Raw genomic sequence first — 21,721 nt, 5'->3', positions numbered from 1 at the left:
CTTAAAAGAATTGGCTACAGAGATAGTGGATGCATTGATTGTAATCTTCCATAATTCTCTAGATTCTGGAAAGGTCCCAGTGGATTGGAAATATGACCTCCCTATTGAAGAAAGCAGGGAGACAGAAAGCAGGATACTAGCCTAATATCTGTTGTCGGGAAAATGCTGGAATCCATTATTAAGGGAATAATAGCAGGACATTTAGAAAATCATAATACAATCAAGTAGAGTCAACATGGTTTTATGAAAGGGAAATTATGTTTGACAAATTTATTAGTGTTCTTTGAGGATGTAACGAGCAGGGTGGATCAAGGGGAACCAGTAGATGTAGTGTATTTGGATTTCCAGAAGGCATTCGATAAGGTGCCGCATAAAAGGTTACTGCACAAGATAAGAGATCATGGTGTTGGGGGTAATATATTAGCATGGATAGAGGATTGGCTAACTAACAGGAAACAGAAAGTCAGGATCAATGGGTCATTTTCAGGTTTGCAAACGGTAACTAGTGGGGTGCCACAGGGATCCGTGCTGGGGCCTCAACTATTTACAATCTATATTACTGACTTGGATGAAGGGACTGAGTGTACTGTAGCCAAATTTGCTGACGATACAAAGCTAGGTGGGAAAGCAAGTTATGAGGAGGACACAAAGAGTCTGCAAAGGGATACTGATAGGTTAAGTGAGTGGGCAAAAACTTGGCAGATTAAGTATAATGTGGAAAAATGTGAGGTTATCCACTTTGGTAAGAAGAATGGAAAAGCAGAATATTATTTAAACGGGGAGAGACTACAGAATGCTGCGGTACAGAAAGATCTGGGTGTCCTTGTACATAAAACACAAAATTAGCATGCAGGTACAGCAAATAATTAGGAAGGCAAATGGAATGTTGGCCTTTATTGCAAGGGGGATGGAGCATAAAAGCAGATAAGTCTTGCTACAATTGTACAGAGCATTGGTGAGACAACACCTAGAGTACTGCATACCGTTTTGGCCCCCTTATTTCAAGAGGGTGGGTGGGTATGGAATGAAGAGCAATGAGGTCACTACCAAGCCCTCTACCTGCATGGAGGAACCTCGGGACCATTACTGTCTCTTTTTGGGACATACCGCACCCTTCCTCCATGGTGGTCCTGGGAAGTAGCAGTAACAGGCCAACACCAGAAAAATTAATCATTGACCTGGGCCTTGCCCATTGCCATCATTTACATGTGGTGGCAGGGAAGAAGTGACCAGTGACCGTCCTGGTGCAATGGGGAAGTGAGGTGCTACTCACACATGAGGCAGCAGTAGGATCTACTCACTGAATTTTGAATCATTCTCTGTCACAATCCGTCCAAATTTTAGTCGGGAACGCAGTACGAACCCAGCCCAAGTTGTGCTGATGGAAAGAAATGAATCTGACTCTAACTGTTCATGTGCTGCATAACACAACAGCTTAATGATTCATATCGAGGCTTCGTCTACCTTCGGAAAAACTGAAGTACACATGCAAAAGACATAAGTACAGTTCTACTAGCAAGTGGGGTACAATTGTTATGTCTCCATTTCACACAATCATACAAGCTGATTATAGGGTAGTATGAGTCAACTCCCACAAATTAAGATGTCAGACTGCTTACAGGAGTGAGTGACTGAATAGTGTCATTTGGAGGAAGCTTTGTGCAAATTAGTTTCAAAGGATTAAATCTGCACTCTGCATTAGTGATTTTCTGTAACTGATGCTGACAATAAAAAGGAGAACTCAAAATAATTAAACTGAGCAGAAATTGGCTCATGGAACCAGCTTCACAATCTCTTTTCTCTGTGATTTAATTAGTACATTTTATTAATAAACAAACAAAGTAAATTAATGTAACACAGTTTCCTGGCAAATAAAGCGATTGCCTGGAGTAGGAACATCCTGTTTCCAGCTTCATTATTGCTTCCGAATAACCAGATACAGTAACTGACTTTAATTTTCAAACACAAGTACATTGTGTGCAGTGGTTGGCATCAAAAAAATTGCTCAACTGGGTTTTAAAAAAAAATATAGAGTGCTCTTGCAGGCTTCATTTAGAATATAGGTTTAATGAACTTTTAAGCAAATATTCCTGCAAAGTGATCAAATTGAATTGAAAATATGTTCACTGATCAGCAATCAACTGTAAGGAAAGTGAAAGGCATAGACAGCGCTCTCCTTAAACACCAGTGTAAGTGGCACAAAATACTCATTAGTCAAAGGAAGTAATTTATGTAACCCGTTTTTGATCAGTAAGCAGAAATGTTCACAGTGAAGTGCTTAAGCTTGCAATTTCTGGACAAAAGTTTAGGTCCCTATTTCCTTGCTGATATTTACAATTGGACCACTTCAAATGTGTATAATTCTTAGCAAGAAATCATGCCTTTGTGCTGTTGGGTGAGATTCATACTATGAATCTTGAATATATTGTTCTATCCATGTATAGTATAGTGTCATCATCATAGGCAGTCCCTCAAAATTGAGGAAGATTTGCTTCCACTCTAAAAGTGAGTTCTCAGGTGACTGTACAGGAATTACAGTCTCTGTCACAGGTGGGACAGACAGTCATTGAGGGAAGGGGTGGGTGGGGAGTCTGGTTTGCCGCACACTCCTTCCGCTGCCTGCACTTGTTATCTGCAAGCAGGGGCTGCGTCATCGCGCCAACCCTCTTCCTCGCTGCAATGCTCCATCTCGCGCTCAACAAGCTCCCCACTGGAGTGGAACTAAACTATACAACCAGTGGGAACCTATTCAACCTTTGCCGCCTCCAGGCTAGATCCAAGACCGTCCCATCCTCTTGTCATCGAACTACAGTACGCGGACGATGCTTGCGTTTGCGCACATTCAGAACTGAACTGTAAGCCATCATCAATATCTTCACCAAGGCATACGAAAGCACAGGCCTTACACTAAACATCTGTAAGACAAAGGTCCTCCACCAACCTGACCCCACCACACAGCACTGTGCATCAAAATCCACGGCGCAGCCTTGGGCAACTTTCCATACCTCGGGAGCCTACTATCAGCAAGGGCAGACATCGACGATGAGGTCCAACACCGCCTTCAATGTGCTAGTGCAGTCTTCAGTCGCCTGAGGAGGAGAGTGTTCGAAGACTAGGACCTCAAATCTGGCACCAAGCTTATGGTCTACAGGGCTGTAGTGATACCCGTCCTCCTGTATGGCTCAGACGTGGACCATATACAGCAGACACCACAAATTGCTGTACAGTGTATATAGTGGGAGATTAGTCAATTCCAGAGGCAGTTATTTAAAAGATGGCGCAAACTTCACACGGGCAGAAAGGTTTTATTTTTTACTGGCTCTGCTTCTTGTTTGCCCATTCCCTGTATTTTGCTATAACAACGGCTGATCAGAAAAGCTTTAAAAAAATTATTTACCAGAGTGATTTTGTTGTTTTTGATTTTTTTTCTGGTGATTTTCAAAAATGTTGTTTTACAAACAGGAGCATTGCAGCTACTGACCATGAACCAACAGACGCTCGGAAATCGTTCCCTTGTTTCGATGAACCCAATAAGAAAGCAACATACACCATCTCTTTAATATACAATGAGCCATATCAAGTGCTTTCAAACATGCCAGTTGAGGTAATTATATAACACTTCAAAAATAAAATTGGTGCAGTCAAAAGCCTTATCTTTTTTTTAATACTTCCAACAATTTAAGCTGTGATATCTGATATTTTTGTACAATAAGAACATAAGAAATAGGAACAGGAGACCCTCGAGCCTGCTCCGCCATTCAATAAGATCATGGCTAATCTGATCATGGATTCAGTCCCACTTCGCCGCCTGCTCCCCATAACCCCTTATCGTTTAAGAAACTGTCTATTTCTGTCTTAAATTTATTCAATGTCCCAGTTTCCACAGCTCTCTGAGGCAGCGAATTCCACAGATTTACAACCCTCTGAGAGAAGAAATTTCTCCTCATCTCTGTTTTAAATGGGCGGCCCCTTATTCTAAGATCACGCCCTCTAGTTCTGGTCACCCCAATCAGTGGAAACATCCTCCCTGCATCCACCTTGTCCAGCCCCCTCATAATCTTATATGTTTCGATAAGATCAACTCTCATTCTTCTGAATTCCAATGAGTTGAGGCCCAACCTACTCAGCCTTTCTTCATAAGTCAACCCCCTCATCCCCGGAATCAACCTAGTGAACCTTCTCTGAACTGCCTCCAAAGCAAGTATATCCTTTTGTAAATATGGAAGCCAAAACTGCATGCAGTGTTCCAGGCGTGGCCTCACCAATACCTTATATAGCTGTAGCAAGACTTCCCTGCTTTTATACTCCATCTCCTTTGCAATAAAGGCCAAGATACCATTGGCCTTCCTGATCACTTGCTGTACCTCCATACTATCCTTTTGTGTTTCGTGCACAAGTATCCCCAGGCCCCGCTGTACTGCAACACTTTGCAATCTTTCTCCATTTAAATAATAACTTGCTCTTTGATTTTTTCTGCCAAAGTGCATGACCTCACACTTTCCAACATTATACTCCATCTGCCAAATTTTTGCCCACTCACTTAGCCTAAATATAAAGACATTGAAACAAATCCAACATATAGATGTGTCAATGCTACATGGAGAATGTATTTAATGAACTTCTTTGTCTTCCAGAAAGAGTACAATCTGGGTGGTGGCCAGAAAAAAACAACTTTTCAAACATCTGTCAAAATGAGTACTTATTTGGTCTGTTTTGCTGTTCATCAGTTTACATTTGAAGAAAGAAAATCATTAAAGGGAATCCCTGTGAGTTATTTAATATCTTAGGAACAAGCTAGCATTTTTATGCTGAAGCATTCATTGTTTTACAAAATTGGAACTTTCCCCACACCAGAGTTTGTTTGTTTCACATAGTGGTCGCTGCGAGGTAACTAAATTACGTCATTGATGACCCGACTGGTAAACGGGTATTGGGGGTAATTTCTACTTTGTGTGATAATGTAAGATGGACGATAGCACAAAGTCAGAATTACTCCCATTGTGTGTGGTTTGATCAGGATCACCCATTGCTTTAGTGTCATATGTAGTGGCTACGTCCATGGTGTCTAAACCGATTTGGTGTTGAGAGACCAACACGGATGTTCCAACGTCGTAGCTCTACCTAGTGACTTTCTTAACATAAGTGGAGCTCAGCCATAAATATCAGAAAGGTCACAAGTTCAACCCTTAGTCTGCGCTCAGTTAGCTAGCCTGAGCAGTAGGGATGCTTCAATTGGCATTGGTGCTTGTGAGCTAGGGAGGGGAAAGTCAGCCAAGGTTCCTGCTCCTGGTTACTATCCCGTGATGCTGGAAAAGTGCATGTATGTAGATGCTGCTTGAAATTCCCTATCTTACCGCCTTGTGTTGGAGCCATATTTCTGCAAAAATTGGCTGCCTTCTCACTTCCAGCGTGGGTCACAGCGGTGGTTGTTTTATTGGGGTTTATAGTACTGCCATTGCCAGCACTGGTCTTTTAAATTCAAATAAGCAGATCATGACATCAATCAATATACAATGTCTGATTTGACATAAAACTGCTATTTTCGACGACATCGCAGCATAATGCCTTCTCTAAACCATGCAAGGAAGAATGTCCATGTAGCAGCACTGCAGGAATGTGGTCAGAGCTTCTTAAACGAACACATACATCTTTCAGAAGTTATTTTTTTCAGCTTTTGGAATGTTTTAAAAAAAATATTTGAATAAAGTAGCGGCTTGGTACCATATATTTAAAAAGTTGTTAAAGTGTGCAGTGAGTGCTGCTGGGCGCTTGCAAGGCTTTGGATGGTAAAGGAAGGCCTCTGAAGACTGAAAATGCTGGAAATACTCATCAGGTCAGGCAGCATCTGTGGAGAGAGAAACAGAGTTAATGTTGCAGGTTAAGATACTGGCTGACCTGAATATTTCCAGCATTTTTTGCTTTTATTTTAGATTTTCAGCATCTGCAGTATTTTGTCTCCGAGAAGGTTACTTGCTTACAGTCCTGGGGGGCACATGGAGATGAAGCAGAGGCAGCTAAAGGGACAAAATGCTCACAGAGGGAGAAGCAGAAGATGAGGAAGCGGAAAGAATGATGCAACCCAGACAGCCTCTTTCTGGCTGGGATATCTGGGATCGGATCATCACCTGCGGTACCAGTGACCACAACCCCAATTCCCCTTTCAACATTTGTCCCACACCTTGCCTTCCCTCACTTACTTATCATCACCGTATCCTCTTGGCCACAACACTGAAATAAAAGCCACCACAAAGCAAACTTTCCAATCCAACTTTATACATCTATCCCTCCAACATCAAGAAATCAACTTATCAGCCTTGTACATTCCCTTAGTGACTGTCTTGCGTCTGCCTTTGCCAATCCTACTGATGTCACGCAGTGCTACCCCAGTGACTACATCATGGCTGGTGGAAGGTGCTGACTTTCAGTGGGGGACAATGTAAATGGGATTGCAGGACAAGCTTAAGGAGCTTGTGGCTGGGAGTGTGAAATCAAGTGACAGTGCTGCTTCTTCTCCGCCACATGCGAGAATGAGGATACCTGTATCTTGTATTCTTTCAGTTAAGGGGGTGAGGTGAACCTAGAAGTGAGGTGTGCCTTGTGTTGGATAGAGATTGTTGGTAGGTGAATAATTGGTTAGGGGGATTGAGCAGTGTGTGAGGCTAGTGCTGCAGTTGGTAGGAGATGGCTTTTGAAGATGCATTCACTGACCTTGACCACATGAGGTCATGCAACTTCTTTGGACACTGGAGCCAGGTCCTGGGGCGACATTGCTGGCCGTGACGGCCTTGGCAATCTGGCCCCATGTCCTTTTCTCTGGAGGGCCTTCTGGCCTCCTATGGGTAGAGACTCTCTCTTCCACTTGTGAACACCTGCACAAAGCTGGCATGCTGCGTGCGTGACCCTGGGTGCCCCTTCTCTGGTTTGTTGAGCTATTTTTATTAGTGCTGAAACACTTTAACCATTTTTTTTACATGCAGAAGTAAGTTCAGCTTTAGAGCTGAAGATTGCCGTTTTGAAATTGTTTTTAATGTTTTTTTTTCCTTTTCAGAAGGCAGCTGAACTCTTAAGGGCTAAAGACTGCCTATTTTTAAATGAGTTTTACTTTTTTTTAATTTTAGAAGGCTGTTCCACCTTAAGGGCTCGAGACTGCTTTGTAAAATGACGCCATGCTTTAAGAAAAGGCTGCCTCGCTCCTGGGACGCTACGGCCACACTACAGTGGGCCTCCTGCTGAGCGCACAGCCTGAGGCAGTGCGATCCACACGAGGCTGTGCGCTCCAATCATTTCAAATCAGGCAGCACCAAAATAATGGAGCAAACCTCGCCCTGCGATGGAGTGTCCGTTTTCAGGCTTTATTGGATTTCTAGACTATGCACTGCAGCACACATCTGGGATTGGATTGCTGTAAGAAAAGGGAATGTATCTGTTTCTATTTGGAAATATGCAAGGTTTGAAAAGATTTTCTTACAGAATAAAGTGAATTCAGTAACACTATATTTGTTTAATTCTATTTTTGTTTGTTTTCATTTTTCAGCTGAGAATTTATGTCCAGCCTGAGCAGAATCATACAGCAGTGTATGCAGCAAATACTATGAAACGCATATTTGACTACTTTGAACAATATTTTAATATAAGTTATTCCCTTCCTAAATTAGGTAATGTTATTGTGATTTTGTCTTTTTTGTTTATTACAGATGGTTATACTATTGCAACACGCTAAAGAAACAAAGTAGAAAAATGTTGTGGTTTCTATTTGTAGTCTTGGATCACTTATCAGCCACATAGAAACATAGAAATAGGTGCAGGAGTCGGCCATTCGGCCCTTCAAGCCTGCACCACCATTCAATATGATCATGGCTGATCATTCCCTCAGTACCCCTTTCCTGCTTTCTCTCCAAACCCCTTGATCCCCTTAGCCGTAAGAGCCATATCTAACTCCCTCTTGAATATATGCAATGAACTGGCATCAACAACTCTCTGCGGCACGGAATTTCACAGATTAACAACTCTCTGAGTAAAGAAGTTTCTCCTCATCTCAGTCCTAAATGGTCTACCCCTTATCCTAAGACTGTGTCCCCTGGTTCTAAACTTCCCCAACATCAGGAACATTCTAACCTGTCCAGTCCTGTCAGAATCTTAGATGTTTCTATGAGATCCCCTCTCATTATTTCATAGTACAATGACTACAATAATCCTTTTCTTAAAAACTGCACAGAATTACTGCCGGTTGCTGTCTTACGAGAGGAACCCAGGACTATGAACCTCATTCTTATCATTGTTACCAATGAAGGGACAGGAATTTTTATTAGATTGCCCCCTTCCATTTTGCAACTAACTATCCTTCCTTTACGTTGCCCATCTCTTGCACTCTGCTTCATTTCCTGAACACGAGAATGGGCAAGCTAACAGCAACAGCAACTTGCATTTATATAGCAACTTTAATTTAGCTCAATGTCCCAAGATGCTTCACAATTGGGGGAAACCAATCCGAGCAGGAGTGGTGGTGGGTGATTCTGGAAGGTGGCTGAAGGTGCTGCTGAAGAGGTATGTTTTAAGGAGGATTTGAAGGTGCAGGGGTAATGTAGTAAGATATTGGGTTTATGGGGGGAGTTGCAGAGTGTAGGGGCAAGATGTCTGTAGTTAGAGCACAGAGAGAGAGAATGTGGGTTAGACCAGAGCAGGAATAGTAGATGATGCTATCAGGGATGTAGGGCTGCAGGAGCGTGCTAAAGTAATATTAGGCGAGTGTTATAGGTGAGTGGAATTTTGTGCAGGGTAGTATGCAAATATGTGGACTTCTGGATGAGCTGAAGTTTATGCAGGAGGTAGCTTGGGAGGCCATTTAGAGGGCAGTGGAAAAATCCAATTTGCATGTGATAAAAGAAGGCTGAGCTTTTCAGTGGCAATGTGAACTTGAACTGAAGGGAATGGGATGATGGCTATGATGCAAAGTTTGTGGTCATGCCCAAACACTGGAGCCAGTGCTGAGCTGCAAGAAATTGTGGCTAATCAACAACTTGATGTTGGACAGGCAGTCCACTAACATAGTAACAGTTGTGGAATCAAGAGTCAGAATGGAAGTTAAAGCTGGGCATTCTCGATTTACATGTGAAAGCTGACCCTATGCTTACAGTTATTGTTACTGTGGTGCAACATACTAATGAGGAATAAGATGGGGTGAAGATGGAACTTTGGGGCATACCAGAGGTGACTATGGAGGGGACAGTAGCAGAAGTCATTGGAGGAGATGTGCTTACACCAGTGATTCCAGTACGACTGGACCATGAGAGAGCAGTGTCAGGGAAGTGGATCAGGAAGAGGAGGTGATGGAGGATTGGTTGAGAGTCACAGAAACATCAACAAGGACAAGGATGAATAATGCACAGTGATCGTAATCAAAAAGAGTGGCGACTTTGACTTGGATTGTCTCAGCGCTATGAGTGGGATGAAAGCCAGACTCCGATTAGCACAGGGTGGGTATGGAACATTCTGGTCTCAGGATTTTCCTTTCTGTAACCAACATAGGTGGAGAGGTGCCTGACTGTTCATTGAGTTAACTCTCCCATGAATTTTCTCGCAATTAGAAACATAGAAACATAGAAAATAGGTGCAGGAATAGGCCATTCGGCCATTCGAGCCTGCATCACCATTCAATATGATCATGGCTGATCATGCAACTTCAGTACCCCATTCCTGCTTTCTCTTCATACCCTTTGATCCTTTTAGCCGTAAGGGCCATATCTAACTCCCTCTTGAATATATCCAACGACTGGCATCAACAACTCTCTGCGGCAGAGAATTCCACAAGTTAACAACTCAATGAGTGAAGAAGTGTCTCCTCATCTCGGTCCTAAATGGCTTAGACTGTGTTCCCTGGTTCTGGACTTCCCCAACATCGGGAACATTCTACCTGCATCTAACCTGTCCAGTCCTGTCAGTATTTTATATGTTTCTATGAGATCCCCCCTCATTCTTCTAAACTCCAGTGAATACAGGCCCAGTCGATCCAGTCTCTCCTCATATGTCAGCCCTGCCATCCCGGGAATCAGTCTGGTGATTCTGACTGCAAGGGATCTACATTTTTATTCACTAATCGTTTTCTCTTCCCATACCTATAGATTTTTTGCAGTCAGTTTTTATGTTCCCTGCAAGCTTACACTCATACTCTAGTTTCCCCCTCCTAATTAAACCCTTTGTCCTCTGCTGAATTATAAATTTCTCCCAGTCCTCAGGTTTGTTGCTTTTTCTGGCCAATTTATATGCTTCTTCTTTGGATTTAACACTATCCCTAATTTCCCTTGTTAGCCACAGTTGAGCCACCTTCCCCATTTTATTTTTACGCCAGACAGGGATGTACAATTGTTGAAGTTCATCCATGTGATCTTTAAATGTCTGCCATTGCCTATCCACCGTCAACCCTTTTAGTATCATTTGCCTCATAAGTTCCAAACACAGGATCCTGCAGAAAGGAATGCCTGGTCTACTTTCTTCATTGCCTGCTTGATGTCCCAGATATTCGAACCTAACTGTGTGGGCAGGTACAGGCATAAATCCATCTGCTCCCACAGTGTGATGCTGTCTATTGGTACCAATGCATTGCATCTCCAGATTATTCCAAATAGAAATCGATAAATGAGAATATAAGAACTGCAACATATTAAAATAGATATACATATTTCTCTCTTGTGCTCCCCTGATCACCTAGTAGGTAAAGATACTACCCAGTATAAATGCAGACCATACATTCCCAGGTTTGATTCTTGGTCTCTCCTGATGGCTAATTTTAGCTGGTGAAGCCGTTTGGGTGTTACAATTGGCTTCCGAGCCCTTGATTTAAATGTTAATTAATCGGAGATCCTGATCACTGTCTAGTGACCCTTGGTGGAAAGTGCTTGTGTGTGTAAGGTTCTTAGACTTGACATCAATTTTTGGTTGCAAATCATCTTTATTGAGTTCAACTGAGTCTTGACAATTGCCCTGCACCCTGATTGGAGCCAGTAATCCACTCGGGGCCAGACTCGCAGTGTGGAGGTCCCGCCCCGGCAGCTGAATTGGGTTTAACGCCCCTCAAAGGAAGTGGAGTGCAATCACGCGCGCTCCACTTCCTTTGGGGATGGGACCAACGGCGCACGATCGGGACCGCTACACGGATGCTCTGCATAGTGCTGACACGTTTCAGTGCCCCTATCCTTTGCTTAAAGGGGAGGGCAGCTGCGCACTCTGCAAGGCCTCTGATGGCCTCCGCTGGACTACCAGGGCAGTGTGGTAATGAGGTCTGCAGCCCAGCACCCAAAACGGACTGTCGGACTGCACAATGGCAGCCCAGACCAAAAAAGAGGTAAGTGAGCCAACCTGAGAGTCGACAAAAAATGTAAGATTGCAGTGCGCTGGTGACCTCCCCTTAACTTCCGCACCGCGAGTAGATGTCTGCCAGCTTCGTAACCCAAAAAGCTGGCGTTGACACCTGCTCCTGGCAGCCTCGCAGACCACAGGGCAATTTCCCCCGTGGGGCGGTAAGTGGTCAGTGTGCGGCGCTGAAGGGTCGCCGCGCATGGTGATTCTGATCCGTGGTGGCCCAGGGCACTACCCGCGGGCCACGGCGCTGCTGTGACAGCACCTCCGCAAATTCTCAGGCAATTTCCCGGGAGCCTGTAGCATTTGGGTGCAGGAATGCCATTTCCCGATATTCGGATGTACAGCATGTCGAAAAGATTTCCATGTGAATTGGGAACACCCTAATTGGCTGCACCCACTAAAATGTTACCAATCATATCTGTAGGTCCTGCATACCTACCTGCCAATGACTGTGGGTAACTGTTTTCACATGGTCTGGATCATCAGATACTGGGTTATTCTTGTATGTGCCTGTCGATTCATGCCTATCCCTTGGGTTTCTTTGACCTTTTTCCTGTTATTTCTTAGTCTCCTCCCTCTTAAGTCTTACAAAAGGCTGCTCATGGGTCAAGAAAATTTCTGAACCTCGCCAAAGAATTTAAGAACATCCGTAGTATGTTCATATCTTCTCTGAGCACTTCCTGTCTCAATCACCTAGCTGATGGTAACCATTACAAAACATGGACAGCAATTACAGGAACTAAAATGTTTGGGAATGAGTGGAATTGATTGCATCTAATGAACTAGAGATAATTAGGTGTCCTTCATTTGTAGAAACATCCCATATTGTACATTCCCTATCGCAGATAGCTTCTATATCTAAGAACCTCGGAGTGTACTAAATTCAATTAGAAATCAGTACATTAACCAGTTTCTCTAAAATGAGAAATAAAATGTAATTGAACTTAGTATTTAATATTAATCATAAAATAAAGAAGGTCTACCGTCTAATCGTTAAATGCCAAATATAACATTTGATAATCATATAAGTACAAAGGAAAATGGGAGCTGTGAACTGCAGGTCAAAATCTATTGAATATTTGGTTCATTTTTTGGGCCCTCGTGGTTGTTTATTTTGTAATTCTGAAATAAGTGAATACAATGTACACATTTTTATCATTTAAATCTTTTGATAAAATTCTCTGAATTGCAGATATGATTGCCATCCCAGACTTTGGTACTGGTGCAATGGAAAACTGGGGATTGGTCACCTACAGAGAGACTAACCTACTGTTTGATAAAAATGAATCTTCCTCATACAATCAGCAACGAGTTGCTTCAGTTATTGCCCATGAACTTGTTCACCAGGTACTGTAAGAAGGCAACATTCAGTTTTCAGGAATGCCCAACTTGTGTATTATTATGGATTTATAATAAGCTGCAGATAATGAGCTCGACTTTAAGACTTATGCTAGTTGATAAATTTCTCCTGTGTGCCTTAAGGCATTCTTAACAGGGCTTGACAGGGTGGATGCAGGGAGGATGTTTCCTCTGGCTGAGGAGTTTAGAACCAGGGGTCACAGTCACAGAATAAGGGGTCGGCCATTTAGGACTGAGATGAGGAGAAACTGCTTCACTCAGAGCGTGGTGAATCTCTGGAATTCTGTATCCCAGAGAGCTGTGGAGGCTCAATCTTGTGAGTATATTCAAGACGGAGATCGATAGACATTTGGATATTGAGGGAATCAAGGGATATGGGGATAGTGCAGGAAAGTGGAATTGAATTAGAAGATCAGTCATGATCCCATTGAACGATGGAGCAGGCTCGAGGGGCCGAATGGCCCTCTCCTGCTCCTATTTCGTATGTTCTTATGTTTTTTTTCCTCTCACGTATTCAGTCTGGAATTGCTGCATTCCCAGTATCCTAAATTAGTTAGAATTATGAAAAGAAATAGAGACACTGACAAGATTTAAAAGGAGATAATATTGATGAGGCATAAATCAATAAAGTATGAAAAAATGCAAAAGGATCCAACAAAATCAATACTCATTGGATAAAAAGGTTAAGCAAGATGTGATGCCATCTTTTTAAAATGATGAAGAAGTGAATACATGAGTTGGAGGTGGAATTCTTTGTGTTATAGGATAGAAACTGGGGATCTGAGTATAGAAGAAGGAAACAACAATTTGTAAGTTAAAGAGCAACTATCTGCCATGTACAGTTGTTACTTTATTGAAAAGCCCTCCAACAAGCTTGCTGAATATCGACGCTTTTGAAACCTTAAGAAAACACACTGAAAGATTCCGAATTCAACTAGAAGAAAAGACTGCTGACTTAGTACTAAGGGTAAGGGGAGGGGAGATGAAAATGGACTGTGAGGTGCTGAACATGGGCCTAAATTATAAAATAACTAAAGTGGCTGAGAGTGCTTGTTCATACCTTATTTTGTTCTTCGAAATATCACAAAGGTTTATTGAACTCCAGCCTTCTTGATTCATTTTCAATGGTCTGTATTTTGCAGCACCTACTAGTGCATACGAGGTGCGTAAGCGCCCGTAAAGGACGTGTAAATTTAATTATTTTTTGGCGCGAAAACTTGGAACTTATGATCTATCTGTGGGAGGAGACTTGAGTTACCTGCCCAACTTTTGCCCAGCGAATGCCTGTGAAATTCTTACACCTGATAAAAGCAGTGCAATAAAAATAAAAATCTGTGCAATAAAGTAAGTATCTTTTTAGCCCCTTTAATACTTTTACATTTATTTTATAAAAATTAAATTTTTGTTTTAAATATTTAATAAATGGCATTTTAATTCATTTTAAATATGTAATGTTTTATTTTTATTTATTTGATGTGTAGATCTATTTTGGGGGTATTCCCATTCATGCTTATGGGGTTTCGATGCATACAGAATCCCCATAAGCATGAATGGAATTCCCTTCTTTTATTGGTTGTGTTGGCCCGTGAGATCCCAGGGCGCTTGCGAACCATGTGCGTCCCTGGGTTACGTGGGCCTCTACCCCTGGGTACCCATGGAGGCCCAGGACCATGAATTTCCGTATCTCCCGGACCACCAGGTATGCGGCATTTTATTTGCAGATCGGAGGCATTTCCCCGCGGGAAGCCTCCAACTGCAAATTCAGGATCATTATGTTTCTTTCAAAATGGTTTATAGATGGTGCAAGATGCAAAACAGCTGACAAATAAAAAATATTGTAATCAAATAACCAGTAGCACAAGATGGGCAGAAGTTATGAGCCATTTAAGAAAGATTTTCTATTTGCAAGTCATGGGGTTTTGAATGAGTGATTTGGTTAAGAAATATGGTGCAAGTTTGTTGATTTCATCTAACTAATGCTACTCTTCAGTATGTGGCAAAAAGGTTATTGAATCCATTGTACAATACATATGTCCATATTTTGAAAGATAAATATAACAATCATTGCTCAAAAACTAGTTCTGTAAGGGCTAAATTTCCCCACCATAGTCATGGACATCCATTCGGGACAGCAGTCTGTTTTGTAGCTTTTGACACTAGAATGATTTAAATTTAGCAATTTCGGCAAAGATCTTTGCATAACAGGAGCCCACATCAGGCATTCGGGTCCTGAGCTCAGCATGTCCCAAACGGAATTTGCAATCCTGCCACAAAGCTCTATGAGGCAAGCACAAAACTGTAACATTTTCCCCAAGTCCATGGCCCCAAGTTTCCACATGATTTGCTCCTGATTTTTAGGAGCAACTGGTGTAGAACGGAGTATCTTAGAAATCGGAATTCTCCACATTTAGTTTTCTGCAGTTCTAGTCAGGTAGAACAGTTTCACTTTGGAACAGAATTTTTTTTTCAAAAGGGGGTGTGTCCGGCAACTGACGCCTGTTTTCAAAGTTTCCACAGTGAAAACGTACTCCAAACTAACTTAGAATGGAGTAAGTGAAGATTTTTGTACGCTTGAAAAAACCTTGTCTACACTTTAAAAAATCAGGCGCAGGTTACAAATTAGGCGTCGGGAACGAGGTGGGGGGGGGGGGGGAAGGGATGTCATTAAATTCTACAATCAATCCTTAGTTATACTTATACAAATATTATACAAATAAATCCAACCTGAATAAAAATTTATAAGCAAAGAAAAGATTAAATAAACCATGTTCCTACCTGTGTGAAAGTGCTTCAGGCAGGCCTTTCAGGCAGCGGTGTGGCGTCAGTGTCTCGACGGCAGCGGCAGCAAGCAGCCTTCGAGCTGAGCTGCAGTGCTTGAGGCAGGGGTGTGGCGTCAGTGTCTCGTCTCGATGGCAGCGGTAGGCAGCAAGCAGCCTTCAAGCTGAGCTGCGGTGCTTGAGGCAGGCCTTCATTCCCCGCAAAGATGCAGCACCCGGACGGACTTGAGGCCATTCGGCCATGGGATTGCAGCGGCGTCAGTGGCTGGCCGGGAGCCGAAGAATGAACACAGGACACACGCAGCTGCAGATTTAAAATTCTTTAGGCCGTTCGGCCACGCTTATGGGGCGGCGTCAGTGGCTCGAAGGCTGCCGAAGAATCAGGAGCGGACGTGAGGCCGTTCGGCCATGGCATTGCAGCGGCGTCAGTGGCTGGCCGGGAGCCAAAGAATGAACACAGGACACAAGCAGTTGCAGATTTAAAATTCTTTAGGCCGTTCGGCCATGCTTATGGGGCGGCGTCAGTGGCTCGAAGGCAGCCGAACAATCAGGAGCGGACGTGAGGCTGTTCGGCCATGGGATTGCAGCGGCGTCAGTGGCTGGCCGGGAGCCGAAGAAAGAACAGCAGCAGCCTTCGAACTGTGAGTGGGAATGACTGAGGCCATTTGGACAGGGAGAGGCAGCCACATTGACATCTTTATATTTAAATTTGCAGAATGGGTGCTGCATTGTCAACACCACATATTATGCAAAGGTTTGTTTCCTCATGCAAGAAATTCTTTGTTCTTGGTGGAAGTTGATCCATTGCAAAGTTGAATTGGCACTTTTATTTCTCCAAACACACAGTCCTTAATTTGCAGGCACCGGTTCTGCAAGTTTAGCAGTGAAAAGCTGAACTCACTGATTTCAGCAGGTGATTTATTCAGCACTGCTGCTACAAGCACTCCCTCACACACAGAAATATCAAGACAATTAAAATACAAGCCTTTGCAGGGGTCCAATAAAGAAATCTTCACTTTTTCTGCAGTACTTTTAAAAATGGCCATGTGCCAATGTTTACTTCAGACTGCGCGTGCGCGAACACACCAACGCGCATGCGCAGGGTTTCCGGCACCAAGAAGCCTCATTTCAATTGTACCCGCCCCCTCCTACTTACAAAATCGGCGCGAGTGTTAGGCTCCGCCCCCTGTGCGCCGCGCCAAGCAGACATCGAGCTCCAAGGAGCTCAAGAATACCGCACTTTTTTTCCGGCGCCGTTTTCGGTGCGAAAAACAGGCGCCCAGCTCTGAGGTGCGCCTTTTTCGCCGCGTGTGGAAACTTGGAGCCCATATTTCTTTACTTGCTGTTGATTCATGAGTTTGTCAAACTGTGCTAACAAAATGAAGGCTATATGATACAGGAAAGGGGCCATTTAATATTTTGCATTATTCTAATGTGCGTTAATATGTGTAAACCTGAAAAATCCTGTGAAAGTTTTACACATGTGGTTACATTTGGTTTCTCTCAGAGCTGCACCGCACATGCACAGTGTTTACAATCCAGGATTAACAAGGGGGAATGTGGGGCTCAAAGTAAATTCACCTATTTGTACATTATAATCAAAGAGTATTATAATTCACAACTAAGATTTCCTAAACGCATATTGTAAGTTAAACTAAACCGTGAATCTCCGTACTGCTCGGACCACAAGGTACGCAGGAATTTTACTTGCGGATCGGAGGTATTTCCCCATGGGAAGCCTCCAACTGCAAATTCAGGGTCATTATGTTTCTTTCAACATGGTTTACCGATAGTGCAAGATGCAAAACAGCTAACAAATACAAATATTGTAATCAAATCACCAGTATCACAAGATGAGCAGAAGTTATGAGCCATTTAAGAAAGATTTCCAAGTTGTTAGTTGTGGGGTTTTGAATGAGTGATTTGGTTAAGAAATATGGTGCAAGTTTGATCACTTTAATCATAGGTCACATCTTTCTGCTTGGAAAATTATTGGAGCCATCCGATCTAGAAATGCTAGGTACAAATTGTGGATATAGTTGTGCAAACCCTCATGTCGTACTTCCAGATGTTTCATTTGGTTTTCTTTTTGATTGAAGTCAAATGTACTGACACCAAACTTATCAAACTCATTATCATATCAATAATATATGTATTATACTTGTAGTGGTTTGGAAATCTTGTGACCATGGATTGGTGGGACGATTTGTGGCTGAATGAAGGATTTGCCAGTTTCTTTGAGTACATTGGAGTAAATGCAACTGAACCTGATTGGTTAATGGTAAGTCAGTCTTTCATGTAGGTTCTAAAATTACATTGTGCGACACCAACATACAAACACTTAACACATTCTTTGGAATTTCCTTTTTCTACTATTTTACTGGAGGTATCAATGATGTGTTAACCTGTTTAAAATAAGTGGGCTCACAATGAGCTAACAAATTCGCAACTCACTGTCCTCTGAGCAGGAAGATCATCATCATCATAGGCAGTCCCTCGGAATCGAGGAAGACTTGCTTCCACTCTTAAAATGAGTCCTTAGGTGGCTGAACAGTCCAATACGAGAACCACAGTCTCTGTCCCAGGTGGGACAGATGGTCGTTGAGGGAAAGGGTTGGTGGGACAGGTTTGCCGCAAGCTCTTTCCACTGCCTGCGCTTGATTTCTGCATGTTGTTGGCGATGAGACTCGAGGTGCTCAGCGCCCTCCTGGATGTGCTTCCTCTACTTAGGGCGGTCTTTGGCCAGGGACTCCCAGGTGTCAGTGGGGATGTTGCACTTTATCAGGGAGGCTTTGAGGGTGTCCTTGTAATGTTTCCACTGCCCACCTTTGGCTCGTTTGCCGTGAAGGAGTTCTGAATAGAGCGCTTGCTTTGGGAGTCTCGTGTCTGTCATACGAACAATGTGGCCTGCCCAGCGGAACTGATCAGGTGTGGTCAGTGCTTCAATGCTGAGGATGTTAACCTGGTCGAGGACAGTAGTGTTGGTGCATCTGTCCTCCCAGGGGATTTGTAGGATCTTGTAGAGACATCGTTGGTGGTGTCTACTGTATATGGTCCATGTCTCTGAGCCATACAGGAGGGCGGGTATTACTACAGCCCTGTAGATCATGAGCTTGGTGGCAGATTTGAGGGCGTCGTCTTTAAACACTCTTTTCCTCAGGCGGCCGAAGACTGCACTGGCGCACTGGAGGTGGTGTTGAATCTCGTCATCAATGTTTGCTCTTGTTGATAAGAGGCTCCTGAGATATGGGAAATGGTCCATGTTGTCCAGGGCCAAGTCGTGGATCTTGATGACTGGGGGGCAGCGATGGTGGAGGACCTTTGTCTTACAGATGTTTAGCGTAAGGCCCATGCTTTCGTATGCCACAGTAAATACGTCGACTATGTCCTGTAGTTCAGCCTCTGTATGTGCGCAGATGCAGGCGTCGTCCGCTTACTGTAGCTTGACAAGAGGTTGGGGTGGCCTTGGACCTGACCTGGAGATGACGAAGGTTGAACAGGTTCCCACTGGTTCTGTAGTTATTTCCACTCCAGTGGGGAGCAGGAAGAGGATGATCATTGTCTTCAAGATGGTTGGGATGAGAAATTAGGGACAACGGAACAAAAAAAAGTTGTTAAGGCTACTTGCATCAAAGGGTGAGGCAGTTGATCAGTAGTCCTGAAAATCAGCTAAAAGTTTTTCAAAAATACTTCATTTAATAATGATGCATGTCTGTGAAGTGAAACAGAAATTACCCCCGTTCAAGTGCCAGTAACCTAAATTGTAACATTTCACTGAGTGAATGTATGCACGTTCGGATACACCGTTGCTGTTAATACTTAGTTACCACAGCAATTGTCTGTAAATTAACAAATATGTACATTGAATTGAAATTAAAGATGAAAATTAAGAATTATTTATTTTTCCAGAGAAAGCAGCTATTGTCTATTATTTTCTAATTGCTTTGCATCAATTTTTATAAGTTAACACACTGGCAGGTAATGTGCACCACCCAGTCCTCCTTAAAGTAACATATTGTACAAAATGCTTGATTGGTTTGATCAGTAACACCTCTGATATTATCTTTCACAGTTGGACCAGATCCTTACAGATGATGTTTTGTCTGTAATGGCTGATGATGCTTTGTTATCATCCCATCCAATCATTGTTGATGTATCAACGCCAGCAGAAATTACCTCCGTATTTGATGGCATATCGTATAGTAAGGCAAGAACTGCATTTAGTTATTATAAATGAGTTATACTTCAGACCACCTTTGTAGCACTATTTTGTGATGCATACAAAAAGTAGCTGCAGTATTTTATATGGGTTTTCAATGACTGAATGATTCAGAAACTATGGGATGAAATAGTGCTGTGTGATTATCAGTAAAGAATGCATTTGTATGAAATTCAGTATTTTAAAAGGTTAATGTCTTCATTAAAATCATGAAGAGGAATTAATGTGTTTTTCAATAATATTGTACAGCACAATTTCCATCTTATGATAGATTGTAGAATCTGACCTTGTAAATAGGAGCCACTATATTTGAGAAATGTGCAATAGTAAGCAGGTAAAACCTGTATATATCTGTAGTATTGTATTGCATAGCACACATCTGTTGACAGCAAGATACTTTGGTACTGATGGTGAAATGAAAGATTTGCTGAATTGATTGAACAAAATAATGTTGTAAGCAGTATCTGTCTTGCAAACTGCAAATTTTGAATGCAAACAATGGCCAGTCTGGAGCATAACCTGTTACAATCTTTGTAATGGAGCATTACCTACCTTTTAAAATTACAATCTATTAATTTACTGGAATTATATAGTCATACTGCTTGAAATGTATTGTTCAAATATTTTATTTTATGTGCCTTTATGACTGTTGCCCAATGTCACAAAAGTATTATAACTGTAAAAGGCAATAGAACATAAATGAATATGAGGTTGCTTCTAAGACTGCATCACAAGCGTGAAGAGCACACACAATTTAACAATAATGATCCCTTTAAACCAGTGCTTTGACGTGAAAGCAGCAAATTTCTATTGTTGTGCTGCCAGCAGGGGTCCTTGCCCGTCAGCGGTGTATTTTGGAAATGCGATCACATGCTGCGTACTATTTTCCAGCCATTAACTTATCTGGGTAGATCTGACTTTGTGCAATAGTGTACAATGGGGCTTAGCGAGTTGGCAGCCCATTTTAAATCCCTCCCGATTATTAGTTCCATTGACTTCCTTCCCCTTTCACCATCTCTTTTAAAATATTTTTTATTCTTATTATATTTATGCAATTCCATTTTAAATTGAATTTTGCCTCAATAACCATTTATGGTAATGCATCTATGTTCCCATTATATTTCTGTGTGAAAATACTCCTTCTAACGTTCCTCTTCATTCTTCCAGTGATAATCATGAGTCTATGCTACACTTACTGATTTACCGAAAATGGAAAGAATATTTCACTTTCATTAATTTGCAACTTGTCCAAGGTTTATTATAATGGCATTGGGGTCAAGATTCCAGGGGTAAATCTTCCTCTTCACTGTGTGGGTAGTAATCTGGCAGAACGGATCATTCACTCTTTATAGAACCCACCCAATTTTCATTGCAGTGCACTGAAAATCAAACGGGTCACGCTGGAATCCCACTAGATTCCCACTCTGCTAGAGCCAGTGCAGTGGAGCAGAACTCGTGGCCACCCAAATGCACTAATACAGACTTCATCCCCAATTATAGGGATGGGGTCATGGTTGGGGACTGGCAGATACTGCAAAGATGCATGAGCAGAGGCCTGGAAAATCTGAGGGACTCCATGTCCCTCCAAGGCTGGAAGAAAAGTTCAGGAAGGGCATGGCAAACAATGAATGTTGCTCTTCTCCAGCTCCCAATAGAAGTGGAGCTCTGCTGAAGGCAGTCTTGTATGAGTCGCCCTGAGACTTTATAAAGGTGTCGTCAAGGCAGCTCAGGGACTTCCCTAGTCGTGCACTCTTAGAATATGGGGTGGGGGCTGGATGGTGGATGGAATTAAAAGGATGCTTAAATGGGGTGTAACTCCAAATTTTAACCCCATTGCCTATATGAAGATGAACAAGTTCAAATTACTTGCTGAGTCATAAAATCTAATTGAATTATCCCCAACTATTGCACTTTGAGTTGAGCTTTCTCTCTGGTTTTTCTATGAACATAGTAACACAGAACCAATTTCAGGCACGAGAAGACATTCGGTCCATCAGCCCACCTATCCAGA

The 21,721-nt window shown here is 42.5% G+C and overlaps 1 protein-coding gene across 2 annotated transcripts in view; it reads left to right on the top strand.

Moving 5' to 3' along the window:
• The window catches only part of enpep (glutamyl aminopeptidase), a 124,053-nt gene that overhangs the window by 65,440 nt on the left and 36,892 nt on the right, over nucleotides 1-21,721 (top strand). For both annotated transcript variants that reach the window (XM_070864169.1, XM_070864158.1), the window contains exons 2-7: nucleotides 3,463-3,604; nucleotides 4,635-4,766; nucleotides 7,535-7,655; nucleotides 12,548-12,702; nucleotides 17,659-17,772; nucleotides 19,564-19,698. In XM_070864169.1, the coding sequence (XP_070720270.1) occupies nucleotides 3,463-3,604; nucleotides 4,635-4,766; nucleotides 7,535-7,655; nucleotides 12,548-12,702; nucleotides 17,659-17,772; nucleotides 19,564-19,698 (799 nt within the window). The remainder of the gene's footprint in view (nucleotides 1-3,462; nucleotides 3,605-4,634; nucleotides 4,767-7,534; nucleotides 7,656-12,547; nucleotides 12,703-17,658; nucleotides 17,773-19,563; nucleotides 19,699-21,721) is intronic.

This window comes from Pristiophorus japonicus, chromosome 2 (genome assembly GCF_044704955.1).
Source record: "Pristiophorus japonicus isolate sPriJap1 chromosome 2, sPriJap1.hap1, whole genome shotgun sequence".
Lineage (NCBI taxonomy): Eukaryota > Metazoa > Chordata > Chondrichthyes > Pristiophoridae > Pristiophorus > Pristiophorus japonicus.
This window is presented reverse-complemented; position numbering and strand designations above follow the sequence as displayed.